We start from the raw sequence: 23,917 nt of genomic DNA, 5'->3' as shown, positions 1-23,917 counted from the left end.
AGGGGTTGATGAAATGGAGGGATGTTACTTACTGACTTGCTTCCCCGGGCTTGCTCAGCTTGCTTCCTTATAGAACCCAAGACTATGGGATGGTACCACCCACAATGGGCCTTCCCCTCTTAATCACTAATTGAGAAATGTCTTTCAGCTGGATCTCATGAAGGCGTTTCCTCAACTGAAGTTCTTTTCTCTGTGATAACTCCAGCCTATGTCAAGTTAACACAGAAAACCAGCCAGTACAGCTAGTAAAGGCAGGAATATTAGATGAGCAAAGTCCTTTGTGATAGTGGAATATCTCAACCAATGGGAGCAGGACAAATATATAGCAAAGGCATATTTCTAACAAAATCCCCATGTACCTAGATCCTGATTGGTGAAATAACTTGGCACACATGTTTGTAGATTTTTGGCTTAAAAAGCTGATAAGATCTTAATTCAGTGTCACAGTTCAGTTGCCAAATCTGGCCCAAGGCTCTGGTCAATCAGTCCTAAAGCTTATGCTCAATAAACTATCCCTGTCTGACAGATCTGTGCTTATGTAATTTGTGAATCCTGGAACCCAATATGAGGTTGTGAAAGAGTAGTTTGAGATTTCTGTCTCTGTTTATAGAGTAGTGGTTCTCAACCTTCATAATGATACAGTTCAATTAATACAGAATTAATACAGTTCCTCATGTAGTTACCTGCAACCATGAAATTATTTTGTTGCTACTTCATAACCATAATTTTGTTACTGTCATAAATCCTGATGTGAAATATCTGATATCCAGGATATCTGATATGTGATCTCTTTTGGGTTGCAAGCTACAGGTTGAGAACCGTTGATCTAGAGGAAAGCATTTGAACTATTTATTTGCCATGTGTAAGGTAGGATCTGAAGTTTTCTGTTTCCCATGCAGAAGTGTAAATCAAATTCTGTCAGCCTGGGACAGGGCTGCAATAAAATGGGTATAGATATTAGCAGCCATGATTGAATACTAACTGGGACTGTGCAGAAAAATGTATAAGGATGTAATAAGGTACGACAAAGTACTGAAAACCTACCACCACCAATGTTAATAAAAGATTGATTGTGGGTGTCCTGGGCCTAAGTACAGACCTAGGAGCAGATGTTAGCTGGGAGCTAGAGAAGAAGAGTCACTTACTAGGAATAAGATGAATAAAGAATTTTGTATCAAAACTTTATTTATTAAACAAAAAATGCACCATTGGAATAACATTTCTATAAAAAATGAATAGGAGACTGTTCTACAGTGATTACAAAACCCCCTTTTCCTTGTGTAGTAGTATACAAGTTCGTGTGTAGAAACAGTCGTCGTGTTTTTAAACTGTAAGCAAGCTTCCTTTCTCATAGAACAACATTTACACTTAAATATTGCAACCACTACTCTAATTTGGTTAACAATGCTAGAGTCTGACAATTCCAAGAGACTCTTTGTAGGCTCAAAACACCTTTCTATGAAAGAAAAAGTGTTTTGTAACAACAAAAAGTTTCTCTTTCCACTAAGGCTATTAAAGCTGTAGTATACCCATTTCTACCAAATAAGCACATCACTATCACACTAATAGTTTGAGTTGCAAAGCCCTTTGAGAGAATGAATAGCACTGGTTTGCAAAATGCTATCCGAGTTATTTTAGGTTTGGTGTTATCTTCTTTGAAACTCTCGATAGGGAGAAGGTGGAGATGCTGGAATTTTTTAGTGAAGGCTTTGCTTGGCCTGGATGTTTCCTCACGCCCAGCACTGGACAGTCCATTTCTAAAGCAGTCCTTCTGTGATACAAAACACTGCAGCTTTAACAGCCATGCCTAGGTTCCAACCATATCTCCCTTTGTATCATAAATTATCCAAAAAAGAAGCCACTTCTAAATAATAAATTAAATATTACTTATAAAAAGTACCCCCTCGTACCCACCCGCCCTTCCCCCAAACAAGCTGACAATTCACAAAGTTCAGAATTGTCGGGTTTACCCTACAATAATAAAAAACACACTTTTCCTCCTCACCAACATTCCTTTCTTGCCTCTGAAAATACACATCGAACACACAGTGAGATCCCTTGGCCCATGGCTCTGTGTTTGCTATTTCTTACACAGTTTTTGCTGTTGCTCTCCTATCAACCAAAAAAAATAAAAAATAAATAAAAATCATAAGATGGTAAAGCACAAAGCTGAGAGCAAGAGAAAAACACCCTTCAGAGTTGCTGTGTTGCTGGAAGTCTTCCCAGTGAAGAGTTATCCAATGGCAGAAGGGTGGACCAGATCAGAAGTTATGTTCATTTGCTGAGATGGGCAAGGCATTGTCTCCTATTTAACGTCACTGACAAGAAATAATAGCATTTCTGTTACAAATCAAATCTTTTTGGAAGCAGTTATATGACTAACAAGGTAGAATGAGGCCTGGGGACATATATATTTGGTTAGATGGGGTATTTCACCTATCTGATTTTCTCAAGTATCCAAATGACTTTAAAAATACTAAAGTCCAAAGCTTGTCTGGGTAATATTTAAATGATTTTTGAAAATCATAAGATGAATACAAATTATGAAGATGATGCTTTGAATTTGAGTTTAGAAAAGGAAGTTTGTATTTGTGTGTGTGGTAGCTTCTGGGGATCCACAGTGCCCTGGGCTCTTTAATTCTTGAAATCACAGTAAGAAGATAAACCCATGTATATGAAGGCATGGTGCTAAACTTTGGCCTTGGATATAGCCTCTGGTTGCATAAAAAGAACTAGATAAGAAAGGGAGAATATACAGATTCTATATTATGGATCTGTGTCTTTTTGAAGTTCACATTATTTTATTTTGTTAAATTCAGCCAAGACTTGGGAGTTTTCCATTTTCCTTTGCTTCCCTCACTGGAAATAAGCATTCCAAAACTTCTAGAACCCAAGATAAGATTTTATGTAAAATGGTAGGAAGCTTCTTAAGAAGTAACTTTTTGTGAGACTTACTGTGCATCTACCATGTCTGAGACACTGTGCCCCACTGGTAGGTGACTTTAAGATATGCTTTATACAAAGTTGGGAGATGCTTCTCACTGAGAGGGAAGTTTCGGCTGTCGTGTCTGAGAACACTCTGAGGCTATCTTGGAAAGACCTGTGCTTGAGAAGCTGTTTCATGGGAAAGCCAGTGAGGGACAAGCTTTGACATAAAAATGTCTGGAATCTCCCCTTGTAAACGCCACCTTCGCAGAGTGTGGAGCACATGCCCTCCTCTTAAACAATCTTTATTTTGAAGGAACCCCAACTACTATTACATCCAATCTCTAAAAGAATGCCCTAAATAAGTCTGTTTCTTATATCATTGGTTTAATTTTTTTTATTTCTGTGTTCTTGAACTGAGTATGTATTTAATAGTAGCCAAATATAAAGTTTTATTATTTAAATATTCTAAAGATTATGGGTCTATTATATAGGCAGCTATAAGCACTAAGAAATGCTTAACTTTTGACTAGAGCATTATACAAATGTTTTGAATATATTCTGAGCCCTCTTTATTTTTGTCAGTTTAAACAAATACAGAAATTTCTGGAGGAGTGAAAATTACTTTCTTATCAAAATGAAATAGAAAAAAAATAGCAAAGTTCTTAAAAGAAGGCTCTTGCTTTGCATTTGTATAAATGCAAGTGTATAAAAACCTGTGTCCTCCTGCCAAGTTTGATGTTTTTTTCCCATTCCCAGAGAACTGACTCGGTTTGGCAGAGATGCTGGATGCCTGTTCAGCTTTGCCCTATGGGGCTCAAAGAGTTTTTTAAGTTTAAAGGGTCCTTTATGGAATGAGCTAGACTCATAAGCTAGAGTAAGTCAGGCTGCCTCACACCAGTCACAGACATAGGAATTCACATGTTCTCTAGAACCCTGGGTAATTTTACTGTACATGTCTGACTCGCTGGAAAGATTATGGGAACAAGAGCTCTGCAGAAGCTGTGTTGAACTAATTGTATGTTAAAATCACTGAACTAATGAAAACAGTCTCCTGAGAATATGTAAATGGTTCCACTATAGTCAAAGCATGACAATATGACTTATTAGAATCACCAACTGCTAAAATAAACTGTTATATTTGTTAACTGAAATTTTCAAGGGGTGTGGAAGAGCTATAAATGATTAAAAATAGAGAGCATACTTTCAATGACTTTTAAAGATCATGTTTTCTGACATCATTGACAGGTTGAAAAAGCCTCGAGTTTTGTAAAATTTCTGGTTGTCTTGACGTTCCAATTAGAGTTTACAGAACAGCTTTCATTTTAACTCATTCCCTGAAATTTGAAATCTGAGGTTTGTAGCACACCCCAACCCAAAACTTGAGTTGACTCTCATGCATATCAAATGCCTTCTGAAAAGTGTTGTTTCTTTTTTTCCTTTTCCAAAAATACTAGACAGAGGAATGCATTCTAGAAGTTCAATAACCATTTTCCAGTTTGAAGTAGTGGATTATTTTTAAAGTATTCTTTGATGTTGAGAAATGCTTTATTTCAGGTCAGTTGGGTGTCGGTTGTCTACCTCAGTGCCCAAATATCAAACCAAAGCATTCTGTCCCATTGAATAATATCACATAGTTCTTCGAAAGTACTTCCAGAAAAAAAAAGTCTCAGTAAATTGAACAAGCACTCTTATTGAAGGAAACATTTGCAAATGGACCAGACTTTCTAATGAACCATTTGAACAAGCCCTCTCTTTGACATCAGATTTCCTTCCCGACATAAAACTGTAAAAAAATAATCTGAATTATTATTTCTGTTACAGTGCCATTTTGCTCAAAATATTTCATTCAGGGATTCATATATAATTACTCACCTAATAAAAGGAGCTATTAGGTTGTAAAGATCCGATCCTTGCCATGCTCTTTTAAAATTATGACCTACTCAAGCTTGAAATCAAAGGCAGAGCTGAAAGGAAGAATTCAGCTGAAACTCTCATTGCGTTTTCAAGTCACCTAACTGATAAATATGCAAACTAGTTCCCTTTTGGAGACTCAGCTGCATAAATAGGGATTAACTCCAAATACAGCTGAAAATTCATGGACTAAAAGGGAATGCACAGAATGTTCTTATATTCAGCTAGTTTCAAGCTGTAGATACATGGCAATAGAAGTTTAGAATTCTAGTCCACAGTTTAAGATGCTGCTTTGAAAAAATACCTACAGGAGTTATGATGTGTAGATGTGAAGTGGCGTCCAACCCTCTCTCCTCCCTGACTCTGTCTTAGGCATGGGATGGAAGGTTGCCTTGCCAACAGAACCTGTGGTCAACATCTGTCAATGTTGCCTGGCACAGCTCAGTGAAGATGCTATTGGTGGAAGTGACATCAACTCATGAAAAGGAGCCTTGGGATATGGTTTTTCATGCTCCTTTTCTTTCTTTTGAGCTTGCTCTTAGGAAGTCTACTATCTCCACAGAGGGATATTGGGGACACAGGATATATGACGCATGGAATTTGCCATTTTATCTAAGGCTACTTGCCCAGGAGAAGTAGGGGAATGCTTGGGGATGGAGGATGGTGGAGTTCTTCTGGCCAAACTCCTGAAGAAGAAGCCTTAGTGAAACCCAGACAGGCTATCACAGTGTGGGATGGCATAGAAGCCACTGAAATCGAAAAATGTCTTATGACAAGCTCAAGTACACAATCACTATGTGTCTGAGAAGATTGCATATTGTATTCTCCTTCTAGAAAGGTGTTGTTGCTGGCAGGATGCCATCAGTTGAGGATTTTTAAGTTTCTACTCGCTATACATAAACGTTAATCAAAGATGGATTTACAAATTGCTAAAATTGGTAAAAAGTTTATACCCACTCACTAACATCTGTCACTTGTGTGAGATGGAATGATTGAGCTATAAACAAGCATTCACTGCCATTTGCTTATTCACTTATTTACTTTTTATGTTGTTGTCAGGAAAACATCTAATCCTTTGGTGCTGTGGAGTGGGAGAGTTACCATGGATGCTCTGTAGTTGAAAAAAAATAGTTTGTTTGTATTGATTTGCTATGGCATGGTACAGGCTGAAATAATGCACTTGTGAGACTAGACCTACATAGAAAATGAAAGGTTTCACTGAAGGAAAATGTAGGCATTAGTTATGACACCATGGTCCCTGCAGTGACAAAGACCCAGAACTATGCTAGCAGCTTCAACCTTGACTTTGCAGTGAAGATGCATCTTCGGGACCTCATGACCATCGTTGTATAATTCCTGATGTCCATATAGGATGGGATGCTGATTTCTTCTGAAGTGCTTCAGATGTTTCTTAACTGAATGGTCCAGATGGTTGACCTGTACACTGGTTAGAGTTTTTGGACACAGGTGTGCTGTTTATGGATAATTGGTATGCTGTAAAGTTCCCAGAAGAACTCAACAATTTGGCAATGCGTGTCAAAAGGCGGAGCCTGTGATGGCGTTGAGTTGTTTCATTAGCCCTTCCAGACTTGCCATCTGTTCACTCAAATCATCCTGTTCATATACCTGGAGAGAGAATGAGAAGAGAATCGGGATGAGGTCCTGTTAGGCTCATTTCTTCAAGGATCCACTTAGTATCTGGCTGTAAGTTGGGTCACTTATTATTCTTGAGTTTGACATAGTGACCGATAGGTAGAACTCAATGAACTTGTAATAGAAAAAGAGCTACCGATAAGCTATTGACTACTGCTTCCCTGTACAATTGACTACTGCTTCCCTGTACTCTATACATTAATAGGGGAAAATAGTTTCACTGTTAAAAATACACTATTTTAACTCATATTCTTCCAATGGCTTGCTTTGTAGTAATGAACAAGAAAATTTATTTGTTTGTTTTACCAACTATAATGTTAAAGAGACAGTTGGAGGAAAGATATGGAGGATGGATTTGATTGTATGCATACATACATACATACATACATACATACATATGAATTCTCAAAGAAAGAAAAGTCAATGGATAGACCTTGTGCAAAAATGATCTTTGTTTAGAAATTTAAATCTTTCTGCTAATCAAAAAATAATAGCTGCCTTAAAAACCAGATATTCAACCAAGTTATGCCTTCTCTCTGTGGGCTTTAGACTCTAGGATAAGGGACCACAGGGGTGCATATTTTACATATCAAAGCAGGCCTGGCCTCCAGGTTCTCCAAGCATCTCTTAGTCCCTACCTGGCATACCTGGCCCCCAACCCTGAATTTCCATCCCAGAGGCTGGGCTGCCCTTCCCCTAGAGGTTCTATAGTTCAAGTGTGTGACCTGTTATTCATATTAATACAATAGTTCCTTTTCATTTTGATAGTCTATCTATAAATTGGTATCTTAAGAATATCCAAAGATCAACATCATCAGTATTTTTTTAAATAACATGACATAGAATTTAAGTTTTACATGGCAACTTGGTAATTTCTTGACTGATAAGAAATATATAGATTATAACTTTAGCGCATGAGTGGAAACAACATTTATGTCCAAAGTGCTTAGCATAGGTGTGAAGGAACTCTTGCAGTATGATATAAATTCTGTATAAACTAAGAGGCTTACCTGCACAACTCTAACTGAATGGATCACCTTTTGTTCACTATGAGTTCCTTGCTGGATGCTATTTGTGCATTCCAGTATTTCTACCTATCTAGTCCATTCAGTTATTGGCCTTAGAACTTTTGCTTTAATAAAGAAATGATTTGAACATTTATGTACTTGCTACTGTTAGTTATTCTTTATTTGTCAAATGGGAATATGTCCAATATGTCAGTGCTGCCTGCTGGCAAATAATCAATAAGTAATAAGTCCCCCCTTTTCCTCTCTTAAATATAGCTCCTTTTAATAAACATAGGTGTGAATGAAATTCTGGATTATTCTCAACCATCCCTTTTAATTAGTTATATGATTGAGACAATGTTCCAAATCATGATTTGTACTTAATAAAATATAATTGATTATAATAAGCATTACTTAATATCATGGTCAGAGAGTGCTCTAATCCTGCTGAGTCAATGCCCATCATAGCTAGAGACCTGCAGAAGAATTTGTTCTCCAGGATCCTCAGGAAACCTGTCGTCGACAGAAAAACGTTCAAGACACAAGGGCACATGGCATCAACCCATGAGCTTCTTTTAGAATTATGAGCATGTTAATGAATAGTTTGGTCATATAATATTCAGAACTGACCAAGGATTGAAAAGTAACCCATTGGCTCAGCACAGTCTTGTTTAAAAAGAGTGAAATTGTGAAATGATTACTTTATCAGTCATTTTTTTCACTTCCTGATTCCTTTTATCCTTCTCTTCTTCTTTTTTCTCCTTTTGCTTTCTAAGGCAGGCTCTCACTCCCTATGTGCTCCAGAATGGCTCTGAACTCTCTAAGTAGGACAGATTGACCTCAAACTCAGAGCTTTATCAGCCTTTGCCTTTGGAGCTACTGGATGGTTCCTGGTCAACCATTTTCAGGTCTGATGTTCGGTTTGTCTGGGTGGCTTATCTGAATGCAGCTATTAAATTCTTGAAAAGTTTTACTGTTACTCTAAGATGAAATGTGTTTCACTTATGAGACACACACATAATTATGAATGCATAATGTGAAAACCTAAGGAAAAATGCCTAATTGACATTTACTTTATATTTATCAAGTGTTGATATTTTAAAAATTGGATTAAACAAAAGATAACATTAAATTACATTTTTTTTAATTTTTATGCTTTTAATGTGGCACGTAGAAATTTTTAAATGTATACAAGGGGTCACATTATTACTTTATAGGAAGCTGTTAGTCTAGTGTGCCCCGTTTCTGTTTTTCCTTTCATATACATGTCTTGCTTTTAATGCTCTGTCCTTTGCATTCACCATATTCAGTGACCCTTCAGTGTAAAACAGGCCATTTGACATTAGAATGAGAACTTCTCATATAAGAAGCACTTTGTAAATTTAGTATCTTAACCTAATTTTGGATATGGCCACAAATCATGTGACTAGACATACACTGAAATAAATAGTTGTGCTCTTGACAAGAGAGCAGTAAGTGCCTTGAAATTTTAATCTTGTGGAAGGTGTGTTAAACATATAATGTCCTTCTGCTGAATATTCAGAAAAAGATACACATTACCAATTTCCTTGGTTTTTATGTTTATGGTATTACTTTATGGTTCAAAATGTATGATCATGTTGAAAAATTTAAAAAGTCATAAAAAATGTATTACTTGTTATTCAAATAAAATAATCATTTTGTTTTGAAAATCAGATTTCTGATGGAAATAATTTTAGCCAAAGAAACTGGTAGTTTTATAGACTTATCAAGAACTGATTATAGTTGCCGCTTTTATCTTTGGGTATTATTAAATTTTTATCATTGTAACATTTGGAAACTTGGTCTAAGTCTCAGTGCATGAGGTAACAGGAATTAGTTGATAAGAGCAATTTTTTTCACAACCCATGCTTGAAAAAAAAACCCACAAAAGTAACAAGATAGGAATATTACCTTTCCCCTCATGTTTTTCCCTTTGCATTTCTTGATAGTCAAGGTATCTGATATGTTAATTCTATGAAAGTCTTCTAAATATTTCCTCTTGAACACTACTCAGAAGCACAGCAACATTCCTAAACTGTCTTCAGGCAGCCTCACTTTCATATGTCATGATGTACCTTTGATAGCAACATTCCCCCCCTCAAAATTTCTATTTCTATTTTATTATTAATATTTTGTCTTCCCTTTTAGAACAGATTATTTCCCTTCCTTAACTAATGAACCTTTCTTTTTAGTTTCAAAATGTATTTTTAGTTAGCTTACACACCAGCATTATTTCCAAACGTTTGCTTATATAACCTTGGTTTTGTCTAACCCCCATCTTACCTTATCCACTCCTCTGGTCCCCATTAGCTGCTCAATACCTGAACAACTGTTCCCCTTCATATAACTGTGTTATATTGGCCTCTTGATTTTCTATCTTGTGTTGGAAGATTAGAGGTTTCCATGTGACGTTTCTGGACAGCCTTCCTTTCTGTTAGAGATTTCTCTACCCCTTCACTTCTTTTGCCCAACTCCCTTTAAGCTTGAATAATTTTGTTCAATCTCTACAAGTTTTCTCTTTTCAAACACTTTAATTTCTTCATTTTGTATTTTCTTCTGAAATGTGTGTGTGTGTGTGTGTGTGTGTACATGCTATTTTATGATTTCAGAAGCAATGACGACTTAGAAAAAATCCCTTAGAATATAGCTTTCAGTTAGGATTTGAAGATATTTCATGGCAATCACAGGGTGTGTGTGTGTGTGAGTGTGTGAGTGTATATGTGTATAGACTCTTATGTGCACACACATTTATGGACATACACATGTATATATAAACATGTATATATAATTGTATAAACTTATAGAGGTAATTAAAATTCTTGTATATAACATTGCTCTTAAGTATAAAAAATTTTTTATTTTAAACTTTGGGTATATATTCCTTTTTTTTCTTCACATTCAAGCACAAGCTAGGTGTAAGAACAATGTCCCTATATAATGATCAGCACTGACTGCCTTACATCCCATTGAACAGCTTAACTGTGACCAAAGCTTACACTGGCTGGATCCTCGGTTGGCTTGTGACTCTCTTCAGATACTTCAGGGGCTGTTGGCACAGACACAGGAAGCAAGGGGGACCTTGCCTTTCCAGCTAGCCCAAGGGAGGCCGTTTTAACATGAGTCTTGGGAAGGGTAGGTCCTGGAATAGAAAACACAGGGTGATGAAAGTAATGCATAAAACATTCAAGGAACAATCTCTGTCTTGTAGACCAAATCCAGTAGGCTGCTGTTGACTTTAGCATGTCGTTCATTCTATGTGTGGTGATTGATTCTGACACTCTGAATGGAGCCATTTTATTTCTCCTGAATGGAAGACAGATTGTGAGAAGGCCTTGCCGAATAAAGCTCTATGAGTCATAACTAACTTCAAGTGGATTTCAAATCAGGAAGGGAGCTCCTGACTTCTTATCACAACCTACAGAGTATCATGTGAACTCATTGTCTGCTAAGCCTTTGGTTCAGTCTGCAAAGAGCAGTACAATAACTCAAAAATAATCTTTAAATTGAGACAAAGACACATGAGCTTATAAGAAATACTTGCTGGATCTATAAGGAAATATTAGGCATTTCAGTAAAACAAAGTTTTGCATGGATAAACTGAGAATATTTTCTTATTAATTATCTTTTGAACAAAAATGAATCAGTTTTGTCCTGATTAGAATAAACTGCCAAAAACATATTTTAATATTCATCAAAAATGTAAAAATATGAAGTCAATTGAATGACAATTTTTCCATACTACTAAAAAGAATGAATTGTTTTTTACTTAAATTATTTTGGAATGTACTCTAAAACTCTGCTAATTATATAGTGATATTTCTGCTTTGTTGTGCTTAACTTGCAATACATGTTTATAAGGGTTTATTGAGTTGACTAGCACATCTCACATGACTAAAGAGTCATGTCTACTGAGCACTGAAACCGAGAGCTCTAACACAAAAATTATAGAGTGTTAGGGAGGCTACACCCTAGTGAAGTTTCACCAACATGGCTGCCAGTTAACATAATCCCCGAGCAAGGACCAGAGCAATTGCCGTGCTAATGTGGAAGAGACCAAACTCATGCAGCCTCAGCCTCAGATGAAGAACTAGAGGCAACTAAGGAATGCTGAAAGTGGGAGAAATGCCTTCTCTCACTCCTTATTTGGGGAAGAGCACATCAATTGCTTAACCAATAGTAAATAGCCAGCCCTAAAAAAATATACATATACAAATTATAGAGACTGAACAGGTTATATTTATATATTTAAGACACACATCCACATGCATGTGCAGACACATATGTGCACACATGCACATACACACACACACACACACACACACACACACACATCCATCAAAGGGAAAGGAAGGAGAAAGGAGAAAATGATCTTACATTTTCAGTTGTGAATTCCTGAGTCTGAGCCTGGGAACGCATGTAAAAGGTTGATTTAGCATGTGCTGGCAAGGCAGAGTCGGTGTGTGGCCCATTATCTAGTAATCCTGTCTTACTCAGAAAGCAAGTTTCAGGCCAGTGAGAAATCCTTTTTGCAAACAGAACAGGTAGACTATGTCTAATGTGTGAATGATATCTGACATTCTCTCTCAAATGCACACACATGCGTGTGCACGTGCACACACACACACACACACACACACACAAATCCTATAAAGGACTAGTTATTGAAATTTCCTTAGTAAAATAATTCTAAGTATTATTTTTTGAGTTTACATGTGAGGTTGTAAAGACTGGAGCAAAATCAAGTAACCTCAAATTTCCACATTTGGACAAATAGTTCTCCCAAATGATATCTGATTGCCCTAATTAAATGAAGGTTTCTTAACTAATAAATTGTTTTATCTTATCCAGACAAGCATTTTCAGGAAACTGTGCAAGTGGACATTAATGGAGTTCAAAACATATATTCAGCTTGAGGATTGAATATTTTCCCTTGTAAATGAATGCCATAGTGAGTTATAACATCAATGTACTCTAGCATTGACTTCACCTATTTCTATTACAAGGTTCCTTAACTATAAGCATAATGTTGCCATAATCTTCATAACACATTTCTTCTGTTATAGCCTATCACACAAACATATATAATCTTAAATGGGGACATCCTATAAAAATACACAATTGAGGTCCATCCCCAGAACCTATGGTGTGGCAGAGTGTGTGTGTGTATACGTGTGCACATGTGCATGTGTGAGTGTATGTGTGAGTGTGTGTGTGTGTGTGTGTGTGTGTTTTAGATAACCAACTTCTGAAAATTGTCTCTGGCCTCCACAATCATACTCTTACGTCAGGTGTGCCTGCACTTGTGTCTACATACCAACAGCAACAACAACAACAACAACAAACTTGTAAAAGTTGCAACTTGAGTTAATCATTAGTAAGAAGAGGTAAATTTCTGGGATAAAACAAATCTACCATGCAGAATTTTAAATAGTTGATACAGTCATTTTGGGTTTATCATCTGTGAAAAAGTTTTACTACCTTTATTCTCTCATCCAGTGATAGTCAAATCTCCATTTATAGAGTTAGTATAAAGTTAGTATTAGTAGTGTAAGCTTATCTTCACGAGATGCAAACAAACCACATGCATATTGCATTTACCTCTCTCCTAACTCTGTAGCCTGTAACTACACATACAGTATTCCTGGCGTACTCTTACTTCTGAATGGAGCCATTAAAAAGCCTGTTCTATCTGAATTGTCAGTTAGATCTTCATGTGATACTCACATCTAATGTGTATTTTACATTATTTGGCTAGAGACATTCACTGTGGTTTGATTAATTGCCTAGTAAACACAGGGCTCTGGGTTCAATTCATAGCTCTGATATAAATAGAAGGACAGACAGATAGATGAAATATGAATTGTAATAAAATATTTAAATGGAGATACACATTTGGCAAAAGAAGTTTTGTGGTTAAAACTTCACAAAATAGCCATGGCATGGTGCTATGCATTACGCTTTTTATTTATTTATATTTTTTGAGTTTTCTCTTTTAACTGGATTGAGACATTGCTTTGCTATTCTTCTTTGAGATTATAAATTTGCTTCAGAAAATAGTGGATACATACATATATATCCTCAGCATGTACAATGGACAGTGTAGGAGTGCTTTTGCAATTTTAACCTAGTCAGTTGCAAAGAAAGTTAAAAGTAACAATTTTAACTTAATTTTAATTTCCAAGTTGAAATTCCAGTGCTTCCCATTGGTTTCTTCACTATTGATGAATGCCAACCATGTGAGGATGGAATTGAGAGAAGGATAACCTTTTCAGGCACCAGCATGGGGGCTTTCACCAAGCATCAGCATTATTTCAAACTAATGTTGTCTAAAACTCCCAGTCCTCTGTCATGATCATGACTACCTTTAATTTTCTTTCTGTGAGTTTATCCTCTCTTGTCCAAGCAAGTTGAAGATGGAAGTAGGAGAGTCAAATGTTCAAAGTCACCCTGGCTATATAGCATGTTTCTATCTCAAGAAACATGTCCCCTATCCCATCCCTCCAGTTTCATACACAGACCAGAAGACCTAAGGACTCTGCCATCCAAACATGAAACAGACAAACAAAAAAACAGAAGAAATAAAAAGCCCAGCCAAACTAATAGTTCAAAAACAGACTGCTGTTGAACTCGAGAATGAATTCATCTGTTGAATTCCTGCTTTTTTTTCCTTTTTTTATTGATATATTTTTATTTACATTTCCAATGATTTCCCCTTTTCTGGGTCCCCACTCCCCGCAAGTCCCATAAGCCCTCTTCCCTCCCCCTGTTCCTTCATCAACCCCTTCCCAGTTCCCTGTTCTGGAATTCTCCTATATTCTTGCACTGAGTCTTTCCAGAACCAGGGGCCACTCCTCCATTCTTTTTGGACATCATTTAATTTGTGGATTATGTCTTGGGTATTCAAAGTTTCTAGGCTAATATCCACTTATCAGTGAGTGCATACCATGATTAATCTTTTGAGACTGGGTTACCTCACTTAGTATGATGTTCTCCAGCTCCATCCATTTGTCTAAGAATTTCATGAATTCATTGTTTCTAATGGCTGAATAGTACTCCATTGTGTAAATATACCACATTTTTTGTATCATTCCTCTGTTGAGGGATACCTGGGTTCTTTCCAGGTTCTGGCTACTACAAATAGGGCTGCTATGAACATAGTGGAGCATTTGTCCTTATTGCATGCTGAAGAATCCTCTGGATATATGCCCAGGAGATGTATAACAGAGTCCTCAGGAAGTGTCATGCCCAGTTTTCTGAGGAACCTCCAGACTGATTTCCAAAGTGGTTGCACCATCTTGCAATCCCACCAGCAGTGGAGGAGTTTTCCTCTTTCTCCACATCCTCGCCAACACCTGCTGTCCCCTGAGTTTTTGACCTTAGCCATTCTGACTGGTGTGAGGTGAAATCTCAGGGTTGTTTTGATTTGCATTTCCCTAATGATTAATGATGTTGAACATTTCTTAAGGTGTTTCTCAGCTCTCTGAAGTTCTTCATGTGAAAATTCTTTGCTTAGTTCCGTACTCCACTTTTTAATGGGGTTATTTGGTTCTCTGGTTTCTACTTTCTTGAGTTCTTTGTATATATTAGATATTAGCCCTCTGTCGGATTTAAGGTTGGTGAAGATCCTTTCCCAATCTGTTGGTTGATGTTTTGTCCTTTTGACAGTGTCCTTTGCCTTTGACCAGCAAGTAGTGACCTTCCATGTCTCTTTTGATGACATTAGGTTGAAAGTCAATCACTCAAAGAAATACAGGAGAACTTTGATCAACAGGCAGAAGTCATGAAAGAGGAAACACAAAAATCTCTTAAAGAATTAGAGGAAAACACAAACAAGCAAATGACAGAACTGAGTAAAAACTTCCAGGATCTAAAAACAGAAGTAGAAACAACTAAGAAAGCACAAAGGGAGACAACTTTGGAGATAGAAAACCTTGGGAAGAAATCAGGGACCATAGACTCAAATATCAACAACAGAATACAAGAGATAGAAGAAAGAATCTCAGAAACCAAAGATACCAGAGAAACCATGGGCTAAACAGTTAAAGATATTTTGGGTTACAAGCTTTTTGCATTTTGCATTTTCTTTAACTGTATTTCATTGAGTGATTTTTACGTTTCCTCCTTATTGGCTTTTGTATTCTCCTGAATTTCTTTCAATGATTTTTGTGTTTCTCTTGTAAGGGCTTCTAATTTTTGATGCATTTTCTCCTGAATTTCTTTAAGTATGTCCTTCATGTGTTCCTGTACCAGCATCATGACCAGTGATTTTTAAATCCAAATCTTGTTTTTCTGGTGTGTTGGGGTATCCAGGACTTGCTATTGTTGGAGAATTGGGTTCAGATGCTGCCATAATGCCTTAGTTTCTGTTAGTAAAGTTCCTACGTTTGCCTTTAGCCATCTAGTTCTCCCAGGTGTTAGATGGTCTTATTGTCACTGGCTGGTGCTTCAACCTACTGTGGATCTTTAAGGTTATCTCTGCAACACTGGATGACTGGATTTCCTCTGGCACAGATTACTGATATGATGCCTTCCTCTTTTGTGCCTTTGGAGCCCTTTTCATTCTTGCCTCAAGCAATGTTATACTTAGGTTGTCAAGGTCAACCAGGTGTTCTCTGTCTGCTCTATTATGGAGTGAAGATGTTGTGGTGGGGTCACTCCCTCTGTTGATTCTCACATAGGACACAGGTCCCGCGGTGGACTGGCTTGCAGATGAACTGCCTATGTGCTCAGTTCCTGAGTGCAGGCAGACCCCTGGCGGTTTGCACCACCAGAGATCTAAAGCTCGGGGTGATACAGTACCTAGTGATCCTTTTCTGTCCCAGCAGGCAGCCGAATTCCTGCTTTGAGCTACATCCTATCAGCTGTGTTCATTTATGTACCTACAAAGGTTTCCAGGCTTTGGGTAAATTTGAGTTTATCTTTCATACCCACAAAAGCATTAGGGCACCTTTTATGTCTTGATACCTCTCATGAATCCTGATAACTCTTTTTTTTTCTATGTATTTAGTTGTACCTTTTTGTCAGTTTGTAATCTAGGCTTCCTAGCCGATAAGAACAAGAGATTTACTCCTAGCTTTAAGGCTTCCCATGTGTTTTTAAAGAAACGTTATGTCTGTGAATTTTACCAGATACATACAATAGATGCAGAACACACTGAAAATCAGTTCTTTTTATTGTAAGTATTTGCAAAAAAAAAAAAAAAAAAAAAAAAAAAAAAGTAAATCTGTCCATCAGAGAAACAAAAGGGATTAGCTTATCATGGAGGAAATTGTAGCAGTTTCTTATTTTGCAATAAGAAACATACATAATAAATATTCTTTCAGAATTTGCCAGATCATCATTATTCATGTCATCCTTAATATTTATCACAGTACATTTTTGGAAGCTTTGTATGTAGAGAAAATGTGATGCTTAGGCATGGCTTACCATTATTGCTATAGAAACCTCTTAGATACATTTTCTACCTAACACATGGCCAGATGCTTGATGTATTAGACACCATTTGCCATATTAATATATTATACTACAACACAGGTGTGCCTAGAGACTACCTTAATTCATACTCATTAAAAAAGTAAGATCATTATGGTAAGTGATTTTCTGTAGTGATGAGGTGACAATTATTCTTTCAGAATGCACTAACTCTTATGCAATAACAATACAAAGGAAACTTTGCACAAAGGATCTAAGAAAACTTGGATCCAGAAAACAGGGAGTGTGTAAATCTCACTAGACTTCCTTTTCTGAGAAACTACCACAGCTTCACAAATGTTCAGAACTCTGGGATGTCTTAGGGCCTGGATTCTATTCAGTGACCTTCTTTTTGGTTTTACTAAAAGGAACCCGAGATCCTTAGAAACCAATTCACTGGGGTAAAACTAATCTTCACAAAATTCACACAAGCAAAGAAATCGAGTAGTTTCCCAGCTTATCGACAGACTTTGATGGGTGCAATCAGTGGCTTTGCATGCTTTTACTTTCCATATCATAAGGAAGAGTAGATTTGCATAAAAAGAAAATTTCCCAGGAGGGATTTACTCATAGCTAATTAGACAATATTGACATCAAAACTACTCTTAAGTAAAAGGCAAACAATTTCCCTGTTCTGAAGAGAAATCAGAGATTACAGCACTCCAGAGAGCCAGAGTCAGCCCTCTACCTGGCTGGGCATTGTGTTAGAGCTGGCCTGGGGGCTCAAGTGAGCTGTCCTCACATGCATGAGCACAGGAGGCCATCCACCTTGCCAGGGGAACACAGTGGAGCTGATTCTGTTGGTAAAGGCCCGGTGAGCCAGCCTCAGGATGTGAGAGTAGGAGAGCTGACCCTGCCTCCTGTTAGTGGTGGCATCTGGTGGCCTAGTCAAAGCAGTGCTAAAGAGCTCTGCCCTAGTAGCTAGGGTGCGGGAAAGCAGGCAGGACAAATAGCTCTGTTATCACCCAGGTCAAGATCCATGGCTTTGAGTTTCCCAGCCCCCTAATCTACATCATCTGTGAACTATGAAAGGGCCTGTCCTGCTGTGATCTCCAGAAGGAGTCCTGGTGGAGGACCCAATGATGGTGTGATAGAAGTCAGAGACTTCAGACCAGACCAATGACTCATTGTAATGATCGTTGCAAGTAAATGCTGACAGAAGAGTATATAGTGGGACACATTTTGACTCACTACAGATTCCAGGATGAGATGTTTTTTATACTTTGTTTTGTTTTTGATTTTTTTTTTGTTTTGTGTGTGTGTGTGTGTGTGTGTGTGTGTAATTTTGTTTTCTATTGGGGAGGAGATGGCCTATGCAGAGGGCTGATATGAGACAGTGGGGGAATGGGTGACACTGGGGTGGATGAAATGAAACTCATAAAAAATGGTTAAAAAACAACAAACAGACAAGCCAGGAAGCAAACAAACAGCCCCTATGTTTTAGTAACAGGAGATATTGTAAATTAGAGATTGCTATGAAAGCTTTTTTTTGGGAAGCTGACCCCATTCTCCTGAGTGTGTGTTAATTCTGTGCCTGTGTTCTGTCTCTCTGTGTACAGCTTTAGAATTTTCTGCTTTGAACCTCAGATATTTTAAGTTGGACATTAGAAGTCTGACTCACTAAAAGCTCACCAAGCTATGATTTGCTGTTTATGAAAGTATTTGAAGCTCACTGAGCAATTACTTTCTGGTTTGATTGTCTACTTTGTATCCCTAGTTATCTATGGGGCTACATGTCAGAACTCATTCTTTACTGTGTATCTTACGAGTTACCAGTTGCCTTCCCCAAGGGCAACATTCTGACTTGATCTTCTAGTGCACTGGAACCAAACATACATCTTTATATAAAATAACTGGTCTTGTGGCATGTACCATTTTGAAGTGAAACAGGAGTGCAATCTGGCATTTATGTTAGTGAATGCTGCCTGGGGACTTGGCCTAAACTAAAGACATTTCACAGAAAGCTATTCTGCTGCCTCTCAACTGCAGATGTACTACTGCTATTTAACCTGAGCTCATTCCTCCATGTTAAGATTTCCTTGATTTCCTTTGCAGACAAGGCTTTGGTATATTCTTGGTAAATACTACATGGCTTTCTCTACCTGTAAGGTTTTTTTTTTTTTTTTTTTTTTTTTATGTGGAATGGTAACCAATGTACCTTCAGAGTACTCCTGAAAGGTTAAATTTGTAGAGCTACTATTTGTTTTGGAATGGTGGCCCAGGGTCTTGCTTTGTTATCCTGCTCACCCTCGTTAAAACATGTTTCATTGCATAAGTGATGTAATGCTAACCTCTGAGTCTTTTAGCAGATCTAGAAATGCATCTAAAGAACATGCAAGTTCATGGGGGGGAAATGGGGGTGATTAATCCACACAAGTAGCAAGGGCCTTCCACAGCTATAATACTCCTGAGTACTATAATTCAGTAAAATGTGTCCAATTCCTGAAAATGTTATTATCAGAATCCTATAATAACCTGTCCCATAAATGGAAAAGTCAGATAGACATTTTAAAGGCTCTTAGGAAATAGGAGAATTTTCATACCCCATCTTTCTCAAGCAATCTATCCTCTGTATAACATAATAGAGAAAAGTTTTCTATGGGATTGAGACAGAAAGCCTCAAGTAGCTTTTGAGCATGCTAAGATCCTGATATAACAGGTTTAACTGCGATGTGCCCCATTACTGCAATGCATCAAGTCACCAGGGGTCCAGCAGGCTATAGCTAGGGGTTATGAAAAGAACTGCCAATTCCAATAGGATTTTGGTCTCAGTCAAAGGTAGAAGCAGAAGCTCCATGCACAGCAGCAGAACAGCAACTCTGAGTAGTATGGAAAGCATTGCAACAAGGGAATGCCTAACCCATTCTGCCTCTGTAACTATAAAAAGAGCTTAACTGGCAAGTGTCTAGATTGAAGGCCTTCTGGCCAAACCTCTTTCCTGTGTAGCATATAATAAAAGCCTACAAGGGGGCATGCATACTTCCAGCAATGATGTGTGATGTCTTAAAGCCTCATCATCAGTGCCAGGCAGGCTGTGTTAGGATCAGAGTGCTTTTAATCCACTGAGCATCTCCTAGTAGTTTAAATGTATGTCAGATAAAATAGTGGAACGGATATCATGTCTGATACACAGATGGTACTAGTAGGTATACCAAACGAAATTTTAAGCTAGAGTAATACAAATGAACAGAGATGTCATGTGGCTGGAAATAGTTGCCAATGTGCTGAGTTAAGAGCAGTGTGGATTGTAATTGCTCATTAGATTTAGCCAATGATAATCTGTCTTGATAGGCTGAATTTAGAAGCTTCACTTCATAGATGGCTCAGACAAAAGGAGGTTTGAAGTGTTTGGTTGGCCCCTGTGGGGGGACATCAAATGTGTAAAGTAATATAAATAATATATAAAGTTCTAGTTCAATTTGAACTAGAACTTCTGGTGGTTTTCCATGTGGCAGACCACAGCCATTTAAGTCTCTCTGGAAATCAGAAAGCAGATATTCTTATAAAAGTATGGAACATTTCCTTGCAGTTATCCTTGGAAGCTTCCTATGGGATACAAATAATGTCTGGTCATAGGTTAACCGATATAAGTTAGAGAATATTTAAGACTATTGACATTTCTGGTAAATATTTAGTATTTTGCATACTGCCAAAACATAGGTTCCCATTTCCTAGTATGACACTTACAAATGGACTTCTTGATTGGACATATACACAAATCATCAACCTACCCCATGAGAAACTGGCAGGTAGACTTGCGAAAGACCAAACCTGTCAGAGAAGGATACAAATATGGCCTCACCTATGTGGACACTACATGCATTTCAGTACAAGAAAGTATAGAACATATAGGACAAGCATTTCTATACAAGAAAGTAACATGGGAAGCCACCATCAAGGATCATATCTACTGAATAGTTATTTATAGTAGTCATTTCACTAACATTGATGTACAGAACTGAGATGAAGATTACCAAATATGATGATATTTCTACCTACTGTACAACCCTACTGAATCTGGGTGAATTTAATGCACAAATGTGGTGGTAGAAACTAAGCTGTCCTTTTCTTGAGCATCATAAGAGAAAGACCCAATGAATAATCAGGATTCCTTGAGCGCCTTTGCTCCTGTTGCTAATTGTCAATCTTGAAAGTGCATTTCTAGTCTATCCTATTTCTTTGCTTTGAATAAACTATGTTACCGAAATTCATGCAGGACTTATTAATCTCTGAAGAGGCTAAGATCCTGGAAACACTTGGCCCAGACACAAAGACCACAATGGACATTTTGACAAACCAAAGAGGGATATGGCCTACACATTTGAAGCATTGCCAGAAACAGTAATGAGTAGAAAATAAACCATTTCATCAGTATGTTGAACTCTTGTTTCTCAATGTCTGGAGATAAGACTCATACTGTTTTGTTTGTTTGTTTGTTTGTATTTAAGTTGGCAGATCTTGGCTGTAGTTTATAGGGATGACTTCATGCTTATTTCTTTGTGTCAGAGGACAGATGTTACCTTGATAGTTGGAGTATGCATGCACAATTTCAATGAAACTTCTATGGCTTAAAACAGAGCAATGTGTCAAAGAAAATTAAAAGATAAATATCAAAACAAATCCTTCCATTGATCTGAGCTGCTAATGTAATATAATATTATCCGCATAGTCAACATGCTCTATGCCCTGTTCCAAACATAAGGATGACTCTCAGAATGTGAGCAAGAAGGGGCATCTTGCTTTAGGACCAAGAAATAAACACACTTGTAGTAAGATCAAGTGAGAAGAATGGGAGAAACTGGAGAAATCATCTGCTTGCATTTAGATATGGAGAGATGGGGGATTCCCAGCCATAAACAACTAGCCTACATGCAAATGAAGTATTTTGGCTTTGCTGTATTATTTTTTCCCAAGTCAATGGATGTGATCTATAAAATGAAGTCCTGACAAATGGCCACACCCCCTGAGAAGAAATCATAGCTTCTGCTACTATAACAAATGCCTAGGAAAGCCAACTTAAAGGGAAAGGACGTTTATTTTGCTTAATGTTTTAATAGGCTCTAATACATGGTCACTAGATTTTATTGTTTTCAAACCTATATTGAAGCAGTATATCCTGGTGAGAGTGGATGGCAGAAAAGTAATTATCATATGACACCCAGGATACTAAGTATGGTATAGAGAAAGGAAGAAGGCAATGGGCTCAGTATATCTTGCCAGGCTATGCCCTAGCTTGACCTATCTTTCTTTGAGGAGGTCTCACCAAATGGAACCATCAGTTCCCAGTAGTTCTACAGTAAAACAAGGAAGATGTTAAAACAGGCTTTTGAGGAACAAATATCCATGCTATAAAACAATAGCATTGGGCGGCGGCGGAGGCGGTAGCAGTGGCTGCTCCAGCTGAAGGGCCATCAGCAGTGGAACCAAAGCGACACAGGGTCCAGTTAGGCCCTGCGCCCACGACCACTGACCTTCGCTGACCAGCCGGGCGGCAAGCAACTGCGGTTCTGCGGAGCCTTTCGCTGCACGGAAGCCACTTCAGAACTCGGCTGCCCGCCAGTCAGGAGAGACTCACCTCCATCTTGATCCCGGGCTCCAGAGATCGGTCAGACTGAGGTACACAAACATAATCCTAGGCCCAACACCGCAGGGGTCTGAGCCAGACGGGCGTTGGCCTGCACCCAGGCCCTGGGCTGTTCGAGTGGCCATCGGGGCGCCAACCCAGCCAGGAGTTTTTTTTTTTGCCCCGGCCGGTGCACGCGCCACCATTTTGCCTACAGGAGCCAGAGTGCTCGGGAGGGCAGAGACTGCTAACAAGCATAGCCTGAGGCTAACAAAACGGGGGTCTAGGCCCCAAAAGGCACAGGACTGACCCCAAGAACTGGGCGGCTTGGTGGGCCATCTGTGTGTCAACCAGCCCAGGAGGTTATTAGCACAACAGACTCTCCCGGTGCTTTCGCGGAGCGCGGACGCGCACGCCCGCCATCCGGGTCACCTGGCGGACCCAAATAACAGACATAGCCCTAGGGGAACTTTGCTTGGACCTTGGCCTCCCAGGCGTTTGCCTGGACTCAGGGCCCAGGCGACAAGGCTAACCTAGTGTGCGCCAGCCCGGTTGGGGAAATCGGCTGCCCAGCGGAGTGAGCGGAGCACAGGGGAGGTCACAGCAACATTCACCTTCGGAGCTCCCTGGGGGTGCACACGGGTTCCACCTGGTCCACAGACACAATCTGGGGCAAGGCCTCAGGCAGAAGCCCCCAGCTCAACTCTCTCCGCTTCAGATCAGCCTGGGTGGCCGCCACATCTCCAGGTCCCTCAAGAGGCTAGTGGGGGCTTCTGGGCGGCCAGCTGGGAGAAGTCGGTGTGCTCCAATAAATCCTGCGGGCCCCAGCGGGAGCCTTCAGGTGCCTGCTTCGGGATCTGAACAGCCTGGACAACAGCACCCTGTCTATAGGCAGTGCAGAGTGTAAGCTGTGCACCAGAGGCCAACGGGGAAGGGGCAGCTTGCACTGGTGAGTCCAGCACTGACAAGACCAAGTAACACCAGTGAGAGCTAGATGGCAAAAGGCAAACGCAGAAACGTCACTAACAGAAATCAAGGCAATATGGCAACATCTGAACCAAATTCTCCTCTACCAGCAAGCCCTGGATACCCCATCACACCAGTAAAACAAGATTTGGATTTAAAATCACTGGTCATGATGCTGGTACAGGAACACATGAAGGACATTGAGGAGAAAATGGATCAAAAGTTAGAAGCCCTTGCAAGGGAAACACAAAAATCATTGAAAGAAATCCAGGAGAATACAAAAGCCAACAAGGAGGAAATGCAAAAAACACTTAAAGAAATACAGGAGAACTTTGCTCAACAGGCTGAGGTCATGAAAGACGAAACACAAAAATCTCTTAAAGAAATACAGGAGAAC

The 23,917-nt window shown here is 38.7% G+C and overlaps 1 protein-coding gene across 1 annotated transcript in view; it reads right to left on the bottom strand.

Moving 5' to 3' along the window:
* Positions 1-1,965: 1,965 nt before the first annotated feature.
* The window catches only part of Dcc (DCC netrin 1 receptor), a 1,165,761-nt gene continuing 1,143,809 nt past the window's right edge, over positions 1,966-23,917 (bottom strand). The window contains exons 28-29 of the mRNA XM_052155825.1: positions 10,517-10,659; positions 1,966-6,465 (exon numbers count right to left, since the gene is read on the bottom strand). Coding sequence (XP_052011785.1) covers positions 6,376-6,465; positions 10,517-10,659 — 233 coding nt within the window. The 3' untranslated portion in view covers positions 1,966-6,375. The remainder of the gene's footprint in view (positions 6,466-10,516; positions 10,660-23,917) is intronic.

Source organism: Apodemus sylvaticus, chromosome 13, assembly GCF_947179515.1.
Source record: "Apodemus sylvaticus chromosome 13, mApoSyl1.1, whole genome shotgun sequence".
Classification (NCBI taxonomy): Eukaryota; Metazoa; Chordata; class Mammalia; order Rodentia; family Muridae; genus Apodemus; species Apodemus sylvaticus.
Note: the sequence above shows the minus strand (reverse complement) of the source record. Positions and strands in the feature narration are given on the sequence as shown.